Source organism: Elephantulus edwardii, unplaced genomic scaffold (assembly GCF_000299155.1).
Source record: "Elephantulus edwardii isolate Elephantulus edwardi_28Jun2011 unplaced genomic scaffold, EleEdw1.0 scaffold00186, whole genome shotgun sequence".
Classification (NCBI taxonomy): domain Eukaryota; kingdom Metazoa; phylum Chordata; class Mammalia; order Macroscelidea; family Macroscelididae; genus Elephantulus; species Elephantulus edwardii.
Genome location: NW_006399936.1, coordinates 5,234,823 through 5,249,347, shown reverse-complemented (window position 1 = coordinate 5,249,347; position 14,525 = coordinate 5,234,823). Strand labels below are relative to the sequence as shown.

Genomic DNA, 14,525 nt, shown 5'->3' with positions numbered 1-14,525 from the left:
AGTGCCACGGTTGTAAAGTAGAACTGACATTGGGGTTGGCAGAACGTAAGAAAAGAAGGGATAAATAATGTATACTTCATTGAAACAGATGAGGGAGAGATCTGTTTAAAAGGATTATATGATTAGGTATTCTTGTCATGACAAGATTCCAGAAAAAGAAATGCATAAAGTGGACAGTGGACTTGTGGGGAGTAGGGGGTAGGGGTGGATTGTATAACAATGAAAGATTTTTTTCAAAGAGAAAAGCAAATTAAAGGGGGAGGGGTGGGTAGGGAGGAAAATGTGCAACAATAAATAAATGGGGGGAAATTAAATGGGAAGAATATGCTGTAAAAAAATGAGGAGTTGAAATTTAAAAATTTTAAATAAAAAAACAATTAAGACATTTCAGAGACTAAGAAGGCACATAACAATTAATTTGGAAAAAGAACTTAATTTAAGGCCAAGATCTGCTTCTTAATTCTTTCCCAGAATAGCATTTTCTCACTTAAGTCATCTATTTTCACAAAGGAAATAACACCAGACTCTTCTGGAGGTCTAGTGGCAAGGAGCTGTGCTGCCAGCCCAAAGACAGGGGGTTCGGATCCACCAGCTGCTCCTCACGAGAAAGATGAGTAACCTTCTCTTCTGAGATTTTATCACCACTGAAAATCGAACGGAGGGTCAGCTAAGAGTCAGTTCCAACGTAATGACCCATAACAACAGCAACACTCTATCAAGGTATATGGAGTTTCCGTATTTTAGTATTTCCGATTTTCAGCCATTAAAAGTAGAGGCTCTGAAGTTATCAAACAGATTTGGATTCTGATATGCATGACATTTATGGCAGCACCAAGTATTTAAACACCAATTTCCTTATTTATAAAATGGGATACTACCTATCTGACAGAATTACTGGAAGGCATAAGTAAAATAACATTTCTTAAGTGCTCAGTATGGGTCTTAGGATTTGCGGAAAGGTTTGCTCATTTAGGAGCTCTTTTGGCCTAATGACAAGAAGCAGTGCTGCAATCCTGAAGGCACCTGGTTCGAGGCCACCAGCTGCTCCATGGGAGAAAGATGGGCAATCTCCTCTCGTGTGATTAACTAACTCTGTTGGGTTGGTTCTGGCTCTATGGAACACAACAGCAACAACAACAACAACAATAACATTACTGATAGCAGTTTCAGGTATTGGATTTTGAGGCAATTTTTATTGTGTTGAAATTTGATGACCAACAATATGGTAATCAAATGCCGTATTGTTAGGCGCCACGGATTCACTGACGTATTTCCTCTTGATTATATCCATACAGTAGCTTCCTGAGAATAGATGTGTCTTATTTTTAACTTTTTATAAAGGTATAGCATGTACAGAGAAGTGCATAAATCTTAACTCACAATAATTTTTCATAAAATCAACGCACTCTTTTAGCCAGTATCCAGATCAAGAAAGAGCAGGGGACAGCATTGCAAGACCTCACGTAACTTCTTCCCTGTTACACCCCTCTGGTCAGCAGCATAAATCATTTTTGATTATGAATGGGAACAACTTTATGTTACACAGTGTGTCCTCTGACTCCTTTCACTTTATAAGAGTCATTCAGCTGCTAACCACACACGCGATTTCATCATGACTTCCTTTTTCCCCCCTTTACTCTCTTTTTAAAAAATAAATATTCTATCTTATGCTGTCCTGGATAATGCTCACCAGTTTGTGCCGAGAAATCTGGACAGCAACTACCTGATAACTGACTGGTAGAGATCCATGTTTATTCCCATTCCCCAAACAGGTGACCTCACGAGAGTGGAAATTGTCAAATAACATCATTAATATCACACACAAGCTAAGTCCTGCTGAAGATTATCCAAAAATGGCTGGAACGGTAGTACATCAACAGAGAACTACTGGAGATAGAGCTGGATTTAGAAGAGGATGTGGCATTAGAGACATCGCTAATGCCAGTTGGATCTTAGCTGAAAACAAAGAGTGCCAGAGGGATGTCTATTTGTGTTTCATTGACTATGCAAAGGCATTTGACTGTGTGGATCACAACAAATTGTAGCTAACCTTAAGAAGAATGGGAATCCCAGAACACTTGATTGTGTTCATGCAACACCTATACTTGGACGAGGAAGCAGTCATCAGAACAGAGCAAGGGAACACTATATGGTTCAAAATCAGGAAAGGAGTGTGTCAGGACTGTGTGTTGTCTCCATGCCATTTCAATCTAAATGTGCAACAGATCATTTGGGAAGCTACGCTTTATGAGGGGGAATGTGGCGTCAGGACTGGAGGAGGATTCATCAACCACCTGAGATATACAGATGACACAGTCTTGCTTGCTGAAACTGAAGAGGTCCTCAAGTGTTTGCTGCAGAAGGTCAAGGACTGCAGGGTCTTCAATATGGATTCAAATTCAACATCAAGAAAACAAAGACTCTCATGACTGGGCTAACTGGCAGCACCACAACAGATGAAGAGATTGAGGTTGTTAATAATTTCAGGGTTCTACGGGCTGTGAATGGAGAGGATCAATAATTCTGTACATTTTTTACAGCACAACACACACTGCTAGCTGAAGGTCATTCACAGTTTTAATATTAGCTGTTCCTAAGTTCCTCCCAAGGACAGCATATCTGTGCAAAATGGATCTTACAGCAGTTGCTAAGAGAAAAGTAAGCATCTCGTGAAAATCAATATGAAGAAAAAAAATAAGGAGATAATGCTCAATTTTATTTCAAGGCTAGAAAAGTTGTCAGAGGTCAGGAGCACACACATCCCATCGATGAGAACACAGTTATTTAAGAATGCAATGTCAGTATTTCAGAATTAGCGATCCTGTACGCTTACAGCCAGTGGAACCCTGTGGAGCATAGGTCTACTTTGAAACACGTTGATTAAGTTGCTTTGAGTGGAGAAGGTTTTCTGTTACGGGTTCTATTGGCAAGACTTGGGCAAAGAATGAAAAAGATGGGGAAGCTGGGCGTGGGGCAACTATATTACATTGTCATTTAGAGAGAGACAAGGAGCAATATTATATACAATATACTGGAGTAGAACTGTCTCATGTCATTTCTAAGGCTATAGACCTTTACAGAAGTAGGCTGCCACATCTTTCTCCTACACCAGGATCGAACTGTCCACCTTTAGGTTAATAGCTCAGTACTTTAACCAATGTGCTCCTTAGAACAGAATGTTGGTTAAATTGTTGCATTTGTGTTGTTATTGTTAAGTGCCATCGAGTCGTAGACGACTCATAGCGACCCTATGAATGAAAGATCTGAACACTTGTATAGCTTTTATCATTTCTCCAAGTTCATAGAGTTTCCGAAGGCATGCTATTTCAGAGCAAGCTGTTTCGGAAGTGGATGCCATTCTTGCTTCCAAGCTTGTTTTAATCGGGAGCTCCACCAAACATTGTCCACCATGGGTAACCATTATCGCATCAGTGTCACAGTGTTTAGCATCACAGCAACCATAAGTGCAGCAAGTAGACAGACGAGAGCTATACCATTTAGAAGAATGTTTGACCAAAACCAATTAAAACGAGGCCTGAAGGCTGTAGCCTCCTAATCAAGCATTCCCTTTGGCTCTCCGCCCCCCAAAAAGTGCCCATCTGGGAACATTCTGATGCTTCCTCAACTTCCAGCCGAATTTCAAAATCAAGGCATGGTTTATACCCCATGAGCTCCCCCACTCCACATTCCTCATAATCAAGCATAAACCCTAGTAATTCTTATTTCTCTGGCATTGTAATAAGCCATTTACATATATCTACTCATTTAAACCTCCCAACAGTTCTATAACTCCATGGAGTGCTATCACGCTAATACCCATTTCACAGATGTTGACACTAAGCTACAGAGAGATAATGAAGTAAGTAAACAGGCTCACAATTCTATTACCAGCTCGTGGCAGAGCTGGGGTTTAAACTCATATAGCATGTTTCCAAAGTCCACGTGCCTTTTGCTAGTCCCTTCAGCCTCTGACCCCCGAGCGAACTGGTCACCTTTTGACACACTCAGTTCCAGATCAGGTTCTCTGGATGAGTCCAGGTGTTAAAGTCTCCTAGGAAGAGATGCCCAAGGGAACAGCGGGAAAACAATAGAGGATGAAGCTCTTCATTAACATGCAATCCTAGCCCATGAGGTCCTCCTTAGACCACCTACACAGGTGACTTTTGGGGAGTGAGGAGTGGCTGAGGGAGCTGGGGAGCTGGTTATCCATCTAGTGCTGTGGCAGCCCCATCCCAGGTGATGGTGGTTTCACAAAGCTATGCCCTTTCCCCTCGTTGGCAGGAAGCTCTGCAATCATTGACCACCCTCCTCCTCCTCCTCCTTGGCCCTGCCCTGTGGAGATTTTTTTTTCTTTTTAAATGTTTCCACTTCTGAATCTAAGAGCCACCTCCCACCTTTATTGCTTTTCCAGCACCTTTTCTGCACTTCTACAGCCTTTTAAAAAGGGCAGAACCTGTTGTGAGGCTGTTGGCCTCAGGCTTGGAGATAAGAGTGGTTATCACAGCTGATACAGGCTCTCCAGCAGCTCAGGCAACGGACTTGTTTAGTCCTAGACCAGGTCTGACGTCTGGGAGAAGGGAGTCCAAGGCCAGCACCTCTCTCTCCAAGGGGCTGCTAAGAATTCATTCCAGGTGGAAGGGTCATGGCTTCTGTCTGGCTCTGTCCCCTCACCGTTGCTTCCTCTCTCTTCCTCCACAGGCAGGCGCATCCATTTGTGAGTCTGGATTTGACAGTGGCCAAACGAAGGAGCAGGACATGAGTCGTCGGTGTCAGGCGCCCTGGTACGAGCGATTCGTGCAGCCCTGTCTGGTAGAGCTGCTGGGCTCAGCCCTCTTCATCTTCATCGGGTGCCTGTCCGTTATCCAGGCTGATGCGTACACTGGAGTGCTGGGGCCGGCGCTGGCCCACGGGCTGGCGTTGGGCCTCATCATCGCCACGCTGGGCAATATTAGGTGAGAAAAGCACCAAGCATATAGCCTGGTGGTATTTTGGAGAGCTTGGGGTTAATTATGGCTGCTGTCAAGGATCACTGAGCATAAACTCAGGATTTCAAGAGGTGCTGAAGATAAGAATGTGGAGTGGGAAGCTAAGGTTGCCTGGGTTAAAGCTTCTCTGTGCAGCCTATGAGCTCTGTGGCCTTGGGTAAGTTAGTTCCCAAACCCTAACCTCCCCATCTATACAAAGGAGATAATAGAGGTGTTTTTTTTTGTTTTTTTAAATATATTTTCTCTTTCAAACCTACACACATGTAAACCTAACCTAGCACCAGGAACTATTTATCTTTTCATTCTCCCATCAAGCGTGTGGATTGGGTACTGTGATCATTCCCATTTTACAGCTGTGGAAGAGAAAGATCATGGTTGTATGGCTAATTAGTGGCAGAACCAGGCGTCGAGCTCTAGCTGAATGACTGCAGCACCTGCACCCATATACGTCAGAGAGCCGTAAGAATTCAGTAGGGTCAAGATCTTCATACACATTAGGTCAACATAGAGTCAACATTGCGTCCACTGGTACGGTTATCGTAAGACTGGGGATTTTACTCCAGCCTAGGGGCTCTCGAGAGGATGTGCAGAAGGACAGACTGAGGGGTTTTCACACACCTGCAGTATCCCAGCCTGCTTAAGGGTGAGCAGGAAAAGAGGCTGGGCGAAGGGAGGATGGATTCCTCCTTCCTTTTCTGCTGCTGCAGTTGGGACTTTAGAGGGTCCTCAGGAGAATCAGCATAAGGATCTAGAACATGGTTGGTTTGTGTTAGTGGCAGAGCTAAGGTTTGAGCCAAGCCCGCTGACTGGAGAGAGAGACCACATCTTTTGTATTGCAGGCTAGTTGCCTCTCTGTAATGGCAAACTTTTATTCAATCCTTCACTCTTTTCTTTTTCTAGTTCTTTTTTATTATTAATTTTAATGGAAGTTTACAGAGATTTTGGATTTCCATTCCTTCACAGGGTTGCTATGAGTCGGCTGTGACTCGATGGCACTTAACAACAACATTATTAATTTTAATGAAAGTTTACAGAGACTTTGGATTTCCATTCATTCGTTGTTTCACTTTTCTCCCTGCCCACTCCTTCCCCCAATCATTCACTCTTCCAAATAGTTATTGAATACCTACAAAGTTGTTGAGTGGATTCGAGACAAGTTATGTAGCATCCCACATAGTACCTGGAAATGTGTTTTTTTTTTTGAAGAGTGAATTAGAAAAGGATGGGTTGGTTTTCATTTGTTTTTTTTTAATTTCTGTTACTGAGTATGAAGCTAGTCTGAGGAATATATGTGGTCTTTAGATGTGGTCTTTCAACCTGAAGGCTGAACCATATTTTGGATAATAGTTGGGTTTGTTCTTGGTTTTCTTCTCCGCTTGGGCTTCCTGAGAGATTCCTAAAACTATAGACTACTGGAAAGGCCAGTGACACCCACCTGCAACTCCCTCTCTATGCTTTGGCAGAGATAAGCTAACCTTGATCAAAAACTTGAGTTGAGACCCACTGATCCCTTTTACTGGCTATCTCTTGACTCCTATTTCTTGAGCCAAAGCATCAGCTGGTACTTCCACAGTGATTCGTGAAGCCTACCCCAGGGCCTAAGTTATTGGGCCGGGCCTGATAAATCAGAGGCAGCTAGTCCTGGGATGTCAAGGTGGCTGGGTGAAGTGTTAGTCCTTTTTCCCCCCTTTTTGTCCAGCACTAAGTTCCTCTGGCCAGCTTCAGCAGAGGGTTTATTGGGGTTGGACAGCCTGTTAATGGGCTTTTAATATTTGGGGAGATCTTGTGTTCTTTTGTGACATGAGAGACCTTGAGTCACTTTCTTCTGAAGAGTCCCTGGGTGTTACAGTAGTTAATGTGCTCAAAAGAATACAATGCAATTGACTTTCAGACTATACTATTAGCCATCAGGAACTTTATGGAACACAGCCCTGATTTTATATAGGGATCCCTGTGGGTCAGAATCAACTCAACAGCAACCATTTGTTATTTTATATGGGTTTACTTAAAAACGTTTGTATACATTGTTTTTCACACTAGATCCTTCCTATTTTCTTTGCCCACCCCTCCCTCTACCCACCAAATTGTGCAACTCTCTGATTACCTCCCTGTCTATCCTCACTCCTCTGCTCCTACTCTCCCTCCCCTCTTGGGTCCTCATACACATTTTTAACTAGTTACCTTTCCATTTCTAGAATAATGGTCTTATATAGCATTTGTCCTTACGGGATTGAGTTAGTTCATTTAACATAATGCTCTCCAGTCTCTCCCAAGGTAGGCAGTGATTTTCAAAAATCATTGTTCCTGCCTAACAGCAACCACTCTTGTGTGTTTTGATTTTTTGAAATTCCCAATGGACCTGAGGGATTTAGAGAGCTAATCTCTGAGGATAGTTCTCCCATCAAAATGTAACTAGATAAAATATTAGGGAGTAGCAAGGAGTTGGGGGATCCCTGGCTCTGGGATGTGGGTTGGCTGAGCATCTTAGTGGAAAGAAAGGCTCTTTAACCATTGTGGTTGTTGTGAATTGCAGAGTCAGAGCTGACCCACAGCTGATCCTCTGTGAGTTTTCAGAGGTGGTATATTATGCAGGAGGAGATTGCCCATCCTTCTCCCGTGCAACAAACAGCTGGCAGAGTTGAACTGCATGCGTTTGGGATTGCAGTGCAGCTTCTAACCATGAGTAATCAGTCAGCTGGCCTGCTCCTCTTGATGGTGAATCCCAAATTTTGACATAGTCCAGTTCTATCCCAAAGTCTAGATCCCAATCCTTGATGTCCAGATATTCTGACTTTATGGTCAGAAGTCTCAATCCTACTTCCACCCAGAATCCCTAATATCTCTCTCTCTCTCTCTTCCCCCTCTTCCCTCCCTCCCTCCTCCCTTCCTCTCTCCGTCCCTCCCTTTTGCGCCCTCTCTCCTTCTTCATAGAATCTCTCTTTTTGCACTCAATCATAATCTCAATTTTTAGGCTCAGGTGGGATATTACAATTTTGTTAGCTGAACAGTCAATCAACAGCTCCTGATCAAGACCTGATTACTTTTCTTTTCATACTCACATATGTTGTTGTTATGTGCCATCGAGTCACTTGCAACTCATAGCGACCCTATGTACAACAGCCCTAAACTCTGCTCTGTCCTGTGCCAATCTCATTGTCTCTAACACACTCATGCTGATTACTCCAGTCACCGAATCAATCTCCTAGAGGGCCTTCCCCTCCTGCGCTTGTCCTCCACCCTCTCAAGTATCATGTCCTTCTCTAAGGGCCTGTCCCTCCTTACAACATGCCCAAAGTATGTCAGACTAAGCCTCAGAATCCTTGCCTCCAAGGAGCAGCCTGGTTTAACTCTCTCCAGGATGAATCTATTTGTTTTCTTAGCAGTCCACGGTACCCTCAGTACTCTTCTCCAACACCAAAGCTCAAAGGCATCAATTCCGCTTCTATCCTCCTTAGTCATTGTCCAACTCTCTGATGCATAACAAGTGATTGCAAAGACCATGGCCTGTATCAGACACACCTTAGTCTCCAGAGCGACACCATTGCTCTTCAGTACTTTAGAGAGGTCCCTAACAGCAGACTTTCCCATTGCAATATGTCTTTTAATTTCCTGGCTGCTGGTGCCAAGAGTGTTGATTGTAGAGCCAAGCAGACTAAAGCTGTGAACAACCTCAATCTCTTCACCATCCATTCTGATGCTGCCAATTGGTCCAGTGGTGAAAATCTCTGTCTTCTTGACTTTGAGCCTCAATCCATATTGAAGGCTGCAGTCCATGACCTTCTGCAGCAAGTGCTTCAGGTCCTCCTCAGTTTCAGCAAGCGGGTTGTGTCAGTTGCATAACACAGATTGTTGATAGATCTTCCACCAATCCTGATGCCACATTTCTCCTCATAGAGCCCAGCCTCCCGGATGATCTGTTCTGCATACAGGTTGAAAAGATAGGGAGACAGGACACATCCCTGGCGTATGCCCTTCCCAATTTTGAACCATGCAGTGTTTCCTTGCTCTGTTCTGATGACTGCCTCTTAGTTCAAGTATAGGTTTCGCATTAGCATGATCAAGTGCTCTGGGATTCCCATTCTTCTCAGAGTCAGCCACAGTTTGTTATGGTCCACATAGTCAAATGCCTTTGCATAATCAATGAAGCACAGATAGACATTCCTTTGGTAATCCCTGCTTTCAGCTAAGATCCATCTAACATTAGCTATAATATCCCTAGTGCCACGACCCCTTCGAAACCCAGCCTGGACTTCTGGCAGTTCTCTGCTGATGTGCTATTCCAGTCGTTTTTGGATAATCTTTAGCAGAATCTTCCTTCCATGTGAAATCAATGATATTATTCTATAGTTTTCACACTCTGTTGGGTCACCCTTTTAAAATAAACTTTTACTTATTTTTATCTGGTTCTGAGAATGCAGCCTGGCCCCTGTCTTGTACTCTGTTGATATTGCTGAAGGAATGAAGGGAACGCTGAGGGAGTTTGCAAGCAATTAAAGGATGAATAGCTTTCTTTTTTAAAAAAAACAGGCTTTGCCTGCTTTTTGCTGTAGCACTATCTTGGGGTCTGGGTTCAGAGAATCTCAGGAAAATGAGAGAGATGCGGTACTTATTTGGAGGTGGGCTGGGTCCCTTTTGATTGGTTCTGGCTCTGCAAAGATAGTCTGAGTAGTTGTTTGGGATATGTTCCCATGAGGGGACAGCCCTTGTGTCAGCCCTAAACCTGGGCCTAATGACTTCCTTCTGCTCTTCCTGGTTTCAGTGGCGGTCACTTCAACCCTGCAGTGTCCCTGGCGGCTATGCTGAGTGGAGGACTCAACCTGGTGCTGCTTCTTCCCTATTGGATCTCCCAGCTCTGTGGGGGACTGATAGGGGCTGCTTTGGCCAAGGTGGGTGTCCCCGAGAGTACTGAGCTGGTGGCCCCAGTTCTGAGTGGGTTTCTGCAGGGATGTATCTGGGGCGGGGGTGGGGGTGGGGAGGCTTCCGGCAAATTTTCAGAAGTTCTAAATCGTACAAGAGGAGATCGTCCATCTTTCTCCCACTGAGCAGCTGGTGGATTTGAACGGCCTGCCTTTAGGGTCAACAGCTTAACTCCTTACCACTAGGACATGAGAGCTCTAGACAGCCAAAAGAACAAAGCTGCAGTTTGAGCAAGTTGTCAGGAGGAGGGGCTCTCTGGAGAAGGACATCATGCTGGGGAAAGCAGAGGGTCAGTTGAAGAGAGGAAGATAATTGGGGACAGGGGTTGACAGTGTGCCCCTAGCTTCTCCTTACACAGGTCCTTCCCGAGCATGAGCATTGATATGGTTGTTGTTATATGCTGTCGAGTCGTTTGCGACTCATAGCAACCCTATGCACAACAGCTCTAAACTCTGCTCTGTCCTGTGCCAATTGCACTGTGCCTGACACACCCATCCCGATTACCCCAGCCACTGAATCAATCCACCTCATAGAGGGTCTTCCCCTCAAAAACCCCTAAGTTTATGGTTGTATGATTTGTAAAAGTAAGATGCTTTTCTTATTTCCTCCTTTTTCCTTCATTTCCCCCCCTCCCTTGCCATTTCAACAGTTTCTACGTGTATAATTCACTAGTACTAATTGCATTCTTCATGTTATGCAGCCAAATCATTTTTATTCTACCATTAGCATACATTCATTACAAAAGGAGGCTATTCTTGTACTTCCTTTTCCTCACTCAGGGAAATCTAAGTTTTCTAAGGCCCACAAGATGTGGAGCCTCTGCTGGGTGATAACCAATCTTGCATAAAATGAGGCTCATACAGCCACAGAGTGAAAAGTGGGAGTGAAGGAATGGGAACTCAAAAATGTCCACGTAGAGGGATGAGTTATGTTTGACTCTATCTCTGCGTTGGTTCTGAAGGAGGGGCAAGCATACAGGCCCTTTCCCCTTTGCTCCCAGACACTTCTTGGCCCCCCTCAATGAGCCTGAGCTGCTTCTCTCCACAGGCAGTGAGTAGCGAGGAAAGTTTTCGGAACACTTCGGGGGCAGCCTTTGTGACAGTCCAGGAGCAAAGGCAGGTGGCAGGGGCTGTGGTGGCAGAGCTCATCATGACAACACTTCTGGCTCTGGCTGTGTGCATGGGCGCCATCAACGAGAAGACCAAGGGCCCTCTGGCCCCTTTCTCCATCGGCTTCTCTGTCATCGTGGATATCCTGGCTGGGTGAGCTTCCTTCCCTTGGCTGTGGGACTGTGAGAAGGCTCTGAGGGAAAGCAGATAGAGCCCAAGCATGGCCAAGTCTCCATTCTCGAGGACACCAGGCCTTCAGAGATCACTTGAGGATCCAGGTTCAGTTCCCAACAGGGGCCCGGAAGGCAGTACAAATGAGGGACGCTGGCTGGCATTGTTCAGCAGCAGGAAGTGGTGAGGGCGCTGGTGTCTACAGAAGCACTACCACTTAGCCCTGGTAAATTGCTGTTGGATGGGAATGCGGGTGGGACTGGAGTGACTCTTTCTCCAGTTTTGTTCAAGGAAAGCCAGAAAGACAGATACTATTTACATGAAGTTTCCCAGTTTTTGTCGTGTCCAGCCAGCCAGTGGGCAGCCAGCTTTTATCTCCCGATTTTGAAGAACATCCATACCCCTCGTTGATTCTCCAGCTTCTCACAGACATGAGGAAGAGTTAAGAAGACAGTATTTTGGGGATCATTTCCCACTTTATACATGACGAAACCGAAGCCCAGAGTGGATGGAAGTGCCATTGTGCAGTAGAAAATTAATTTATAGATGTGGGACAGGAAAGGACAAGTAGGCCCCTCTCTAGTGTCCAACCCCTTCCATGCGTTGGGGCATAGAACCAAGTCTAGCCATTTCCTGGGGCAGGTTTACCATCAAGTTTTCAGGAGGTGAAGTCGAGGGAACACTGGGGAAATGCATGCATAAAGCTATAGCAATACTTTGCTACCCTCTCGTGACTTCTAGTTCACTCACAAGCCTGTTGGACCTTTTCCATTTTGGCCACTGGGCATAGCTAGGATGGGGTGGAGAATTGCAGGATTTTCAGCCTGGTGAAACTAGAAAAGGTGCACTTGGGAGGAGTCTCCCACAGAGGATGCTAGGCTTAGGATGCAATAAGACCTCAGTGTGAGTTAGCTAGACAGTAGTTAACAGATATTGTATGGGAAGTGACTTGTATGTGGGCATCAGCCTATAAAGGCACTTTCTCATTCACTCCTGACAACAACCTGTGAGATAAGGACTTTTAGCCGATTTTTACCAATGAGGAGTTACCCTCAAGTTTACACACAGGCCATAGAGCTATAAATAGCTGGGCAGGGCTTTGCATCTAGGACGCGCTGTAACTCCAAAGTTCACAAAGTTCGCAGGGCTTTATAGATTTTGAAGAGGCCTTAGTTCCATCTTCTCTTAGTGACATCACCAAACAAGCATTCTTTGCTGGTCATTTGGCAAAAAAACTGTGTGTGGGGAGTGGCAGCTTGTATACCCAAGGAGGTCAAACTTTTCATTCTCTAGTGCAAAGAGCCTCTTTGTGATCCACCTTTGGGCCCATGAGAAGGTATTTTAGGATGATTTCTGGATCACGTGTTACTCATGCCTCGCTGAAGAAATAAACTTGAGATCAATCAAGGCCTGGCTGGGACCTCATTGACCAATGTGCCTGGGTGTTGACAGGGGCGCCGTGTCTGGAGCCTGCATGAACCCTGCTCGTGCCTTTGGACCTGCCGTGGTTGCCAACTACTGGGACTATCACTGGATCTACTGGGTGGGCCCGCTCTTGGCCGGCCTGTTTGTAGGATTTATCATCAGGTGAGGAGCCCCAGGGTTACAGGGTTGGGCATTCACTTGAGTTTGGAGAAAGAGAGGGAGCCTTTTTAATAGGCAAAGAATCTCTCTCTGGGACATTTGATTTCAAATGACAAAAATCCACCTCGAGCCTAGGCCATGAAGTGGAAGTGGTTGGTCCATGTAATTGAAGTTTGCAGGTAGCACGAGTTTCCAGTGGGAGCTCCAACCAGGCTGTCTCAGTCTTTGGTTTTGTTCTCCCAGGCTCTTCCTTATTCCATGTGAGATTAAAGCTCAAGCAGACTCTCTAGCAGAGGCAAAGATCACTCAGTACTCGTACTGGCTAAGTTAAGAGTGTGAGCCTTCTGGGGTGGGGGGTGAGGCCACTTTAAGTAAACCACTGTTTGGAGAGTGGAAAGGCTGGCTCCCCACAGGAGTGTTGTACAACTCCATTGGTTCCCATTCAAAGGGGACACTGTATAGATGGTGTCCAAAGGCATACACATTAAGGGGATGCCATTTGCACAAAACGTAAGGTGAAGAGGGTCTCTAAAGTGTTGTGCAACAGATCATTAGGATCACTCTACTAGAAAGCTAAGTGAAATCTGTGGAGAAAAATAAAATAGCAGAGTCTCCCTTTATTGCACTACCTGGCTCTCTTATGAACCTTATGGTCTTGTTCTTACTGCTCCAGCCAGTCCATCCTTCAGGGCATGGACTTGGTACAGGTTGGGCTTGTCACAGTCTAGGGTAGGACAGACACGAAGCTTAGCTGATACAGACAGCTTGTGTCATTGCCCAGCTATAGTCCCACACCTTTCATGACCTAACCTGCGACTTCACCAAAAAATATGACTGCTACTAATTCTGCATCTCCCGCTTTTAGAACGGTAGGTAGGAGCATCTTCAGGAAGGGTGGGAAATCAAACCAGGAAACATTGGTTTTCTCTCCCCAAGCGGAATCTAGGTGAGATTGGAAAGACTCTGGAAGCCATCTCTCAGGAGTGTTCTGGGCCCGCAGACCTTTGGTGGAGGACTGGGTCTCTCCCCGAGACTCTCAGAGACCTTACTGAGCTGTCTTTCCTACAGGTTCTTCATTGGAGATGAGAAAACTCGTCTAATCCTAAAAGGACGGTGAAGCTGAGATGGAGCTCCTGCTGCCCCTGGGGCCTGGGGTGACCTGTCCAGGAATGCAGCTATAGGAAATGCAGAGAGCGTCTACATTTCCAATAGGGCAGAGCCTGGAGGAACAACTGACCTGCTTCCCAGGGCTGAGCCTCGCTCAGATAGACAGACTGCAGCTAAGTGCCAAGCACATGCTAGGCCTTTTGCATTCCTCTGCATTCAACAGAGACTTCAGCCTACAGCATATGGCCAGAGGGCTGTGGAAAACAGGTTCTTCCTCATAGGAAAGGTCTCAAGGACAGAAAAACTACTGGAAGAGGGGGCTGCTGTGTGCCTTAGTTCACTCTCCTTGACCCCTTTGTTTCTTCTCTCTTGTTCTTTGACTCCTCTGCAGAGAGGACTTTCTGTGACCTGAGCACTTCCTTGCTTCTTGATCTACCAACCTAGCTCTGAAATAAATAGGCTAGTGTTTCTCCCATGTGTCCACTGCATTTCATTTCAGAAATACATGCTGCTGGAGAGGAAGCCAAAGTCCAGGGATAGGACTTAGCTCACTAGAGTCTAGGTAAGCTTAAAGCCCAGTGCCAAAGTCAGTATTTACAGTGCTCTGGTAAGGATCTGTGCTGCCAATGCAAAGGTACGCAGTTCGGATCCA

General features: G+C 45.3%; 1 protein-coding gene across 1 annotated transcript; it reads left to right on the top strand.

Annotated features, from left to right (window-relative positions):
- Positions 1–3,793: 3,793 nt before the first annotated feature.
- Positions 3,794–13,883, top strand: AQP8 (aquaporin 8). The gene is made up of 6 exons (XM_006896637.1): positions 3,794–3,859; positions 4,699–4,952; positions 9,745–9,871; positions 10,950–11,164; positions 12,635–12,769; positions 13,835–13,883. Exons 1-6 carry the CDS (start codon positions 3,794–3,796, stop codon positions 13,881–13,883), a joined length of 846 nt encoding a protein of 281 aa, XP_006896699.1.
- The last annotated feature ends 642 nt before the right edge of the window (positions 13,884–14,525 follow it).

Bases quoted from the DNA above. Each gene is read 5' to 3' on its own strand.
- AQP8 (XM_006896637.1), top strand. From the start codon at position 3,794: ATGGAGTGCTATCACGCTAATACCCATTTCACAGATGTTGACACTAAG. The intron at 3,860-4,698 runs GTAAGTAAACAG...CTTCCTCCACAG, and splicing joins AGCTACAGAGAGATAATGAA to GCAGGCGCATCCATTTGTGA. The intron at 9,872-10,949 runs GTGGGTGTCCCC...TTCTCTCCACAG, and splicing joins TAGGGGCTGCTTTGGCCAAG to GCAGTGAGTAGCGAGGAAAG.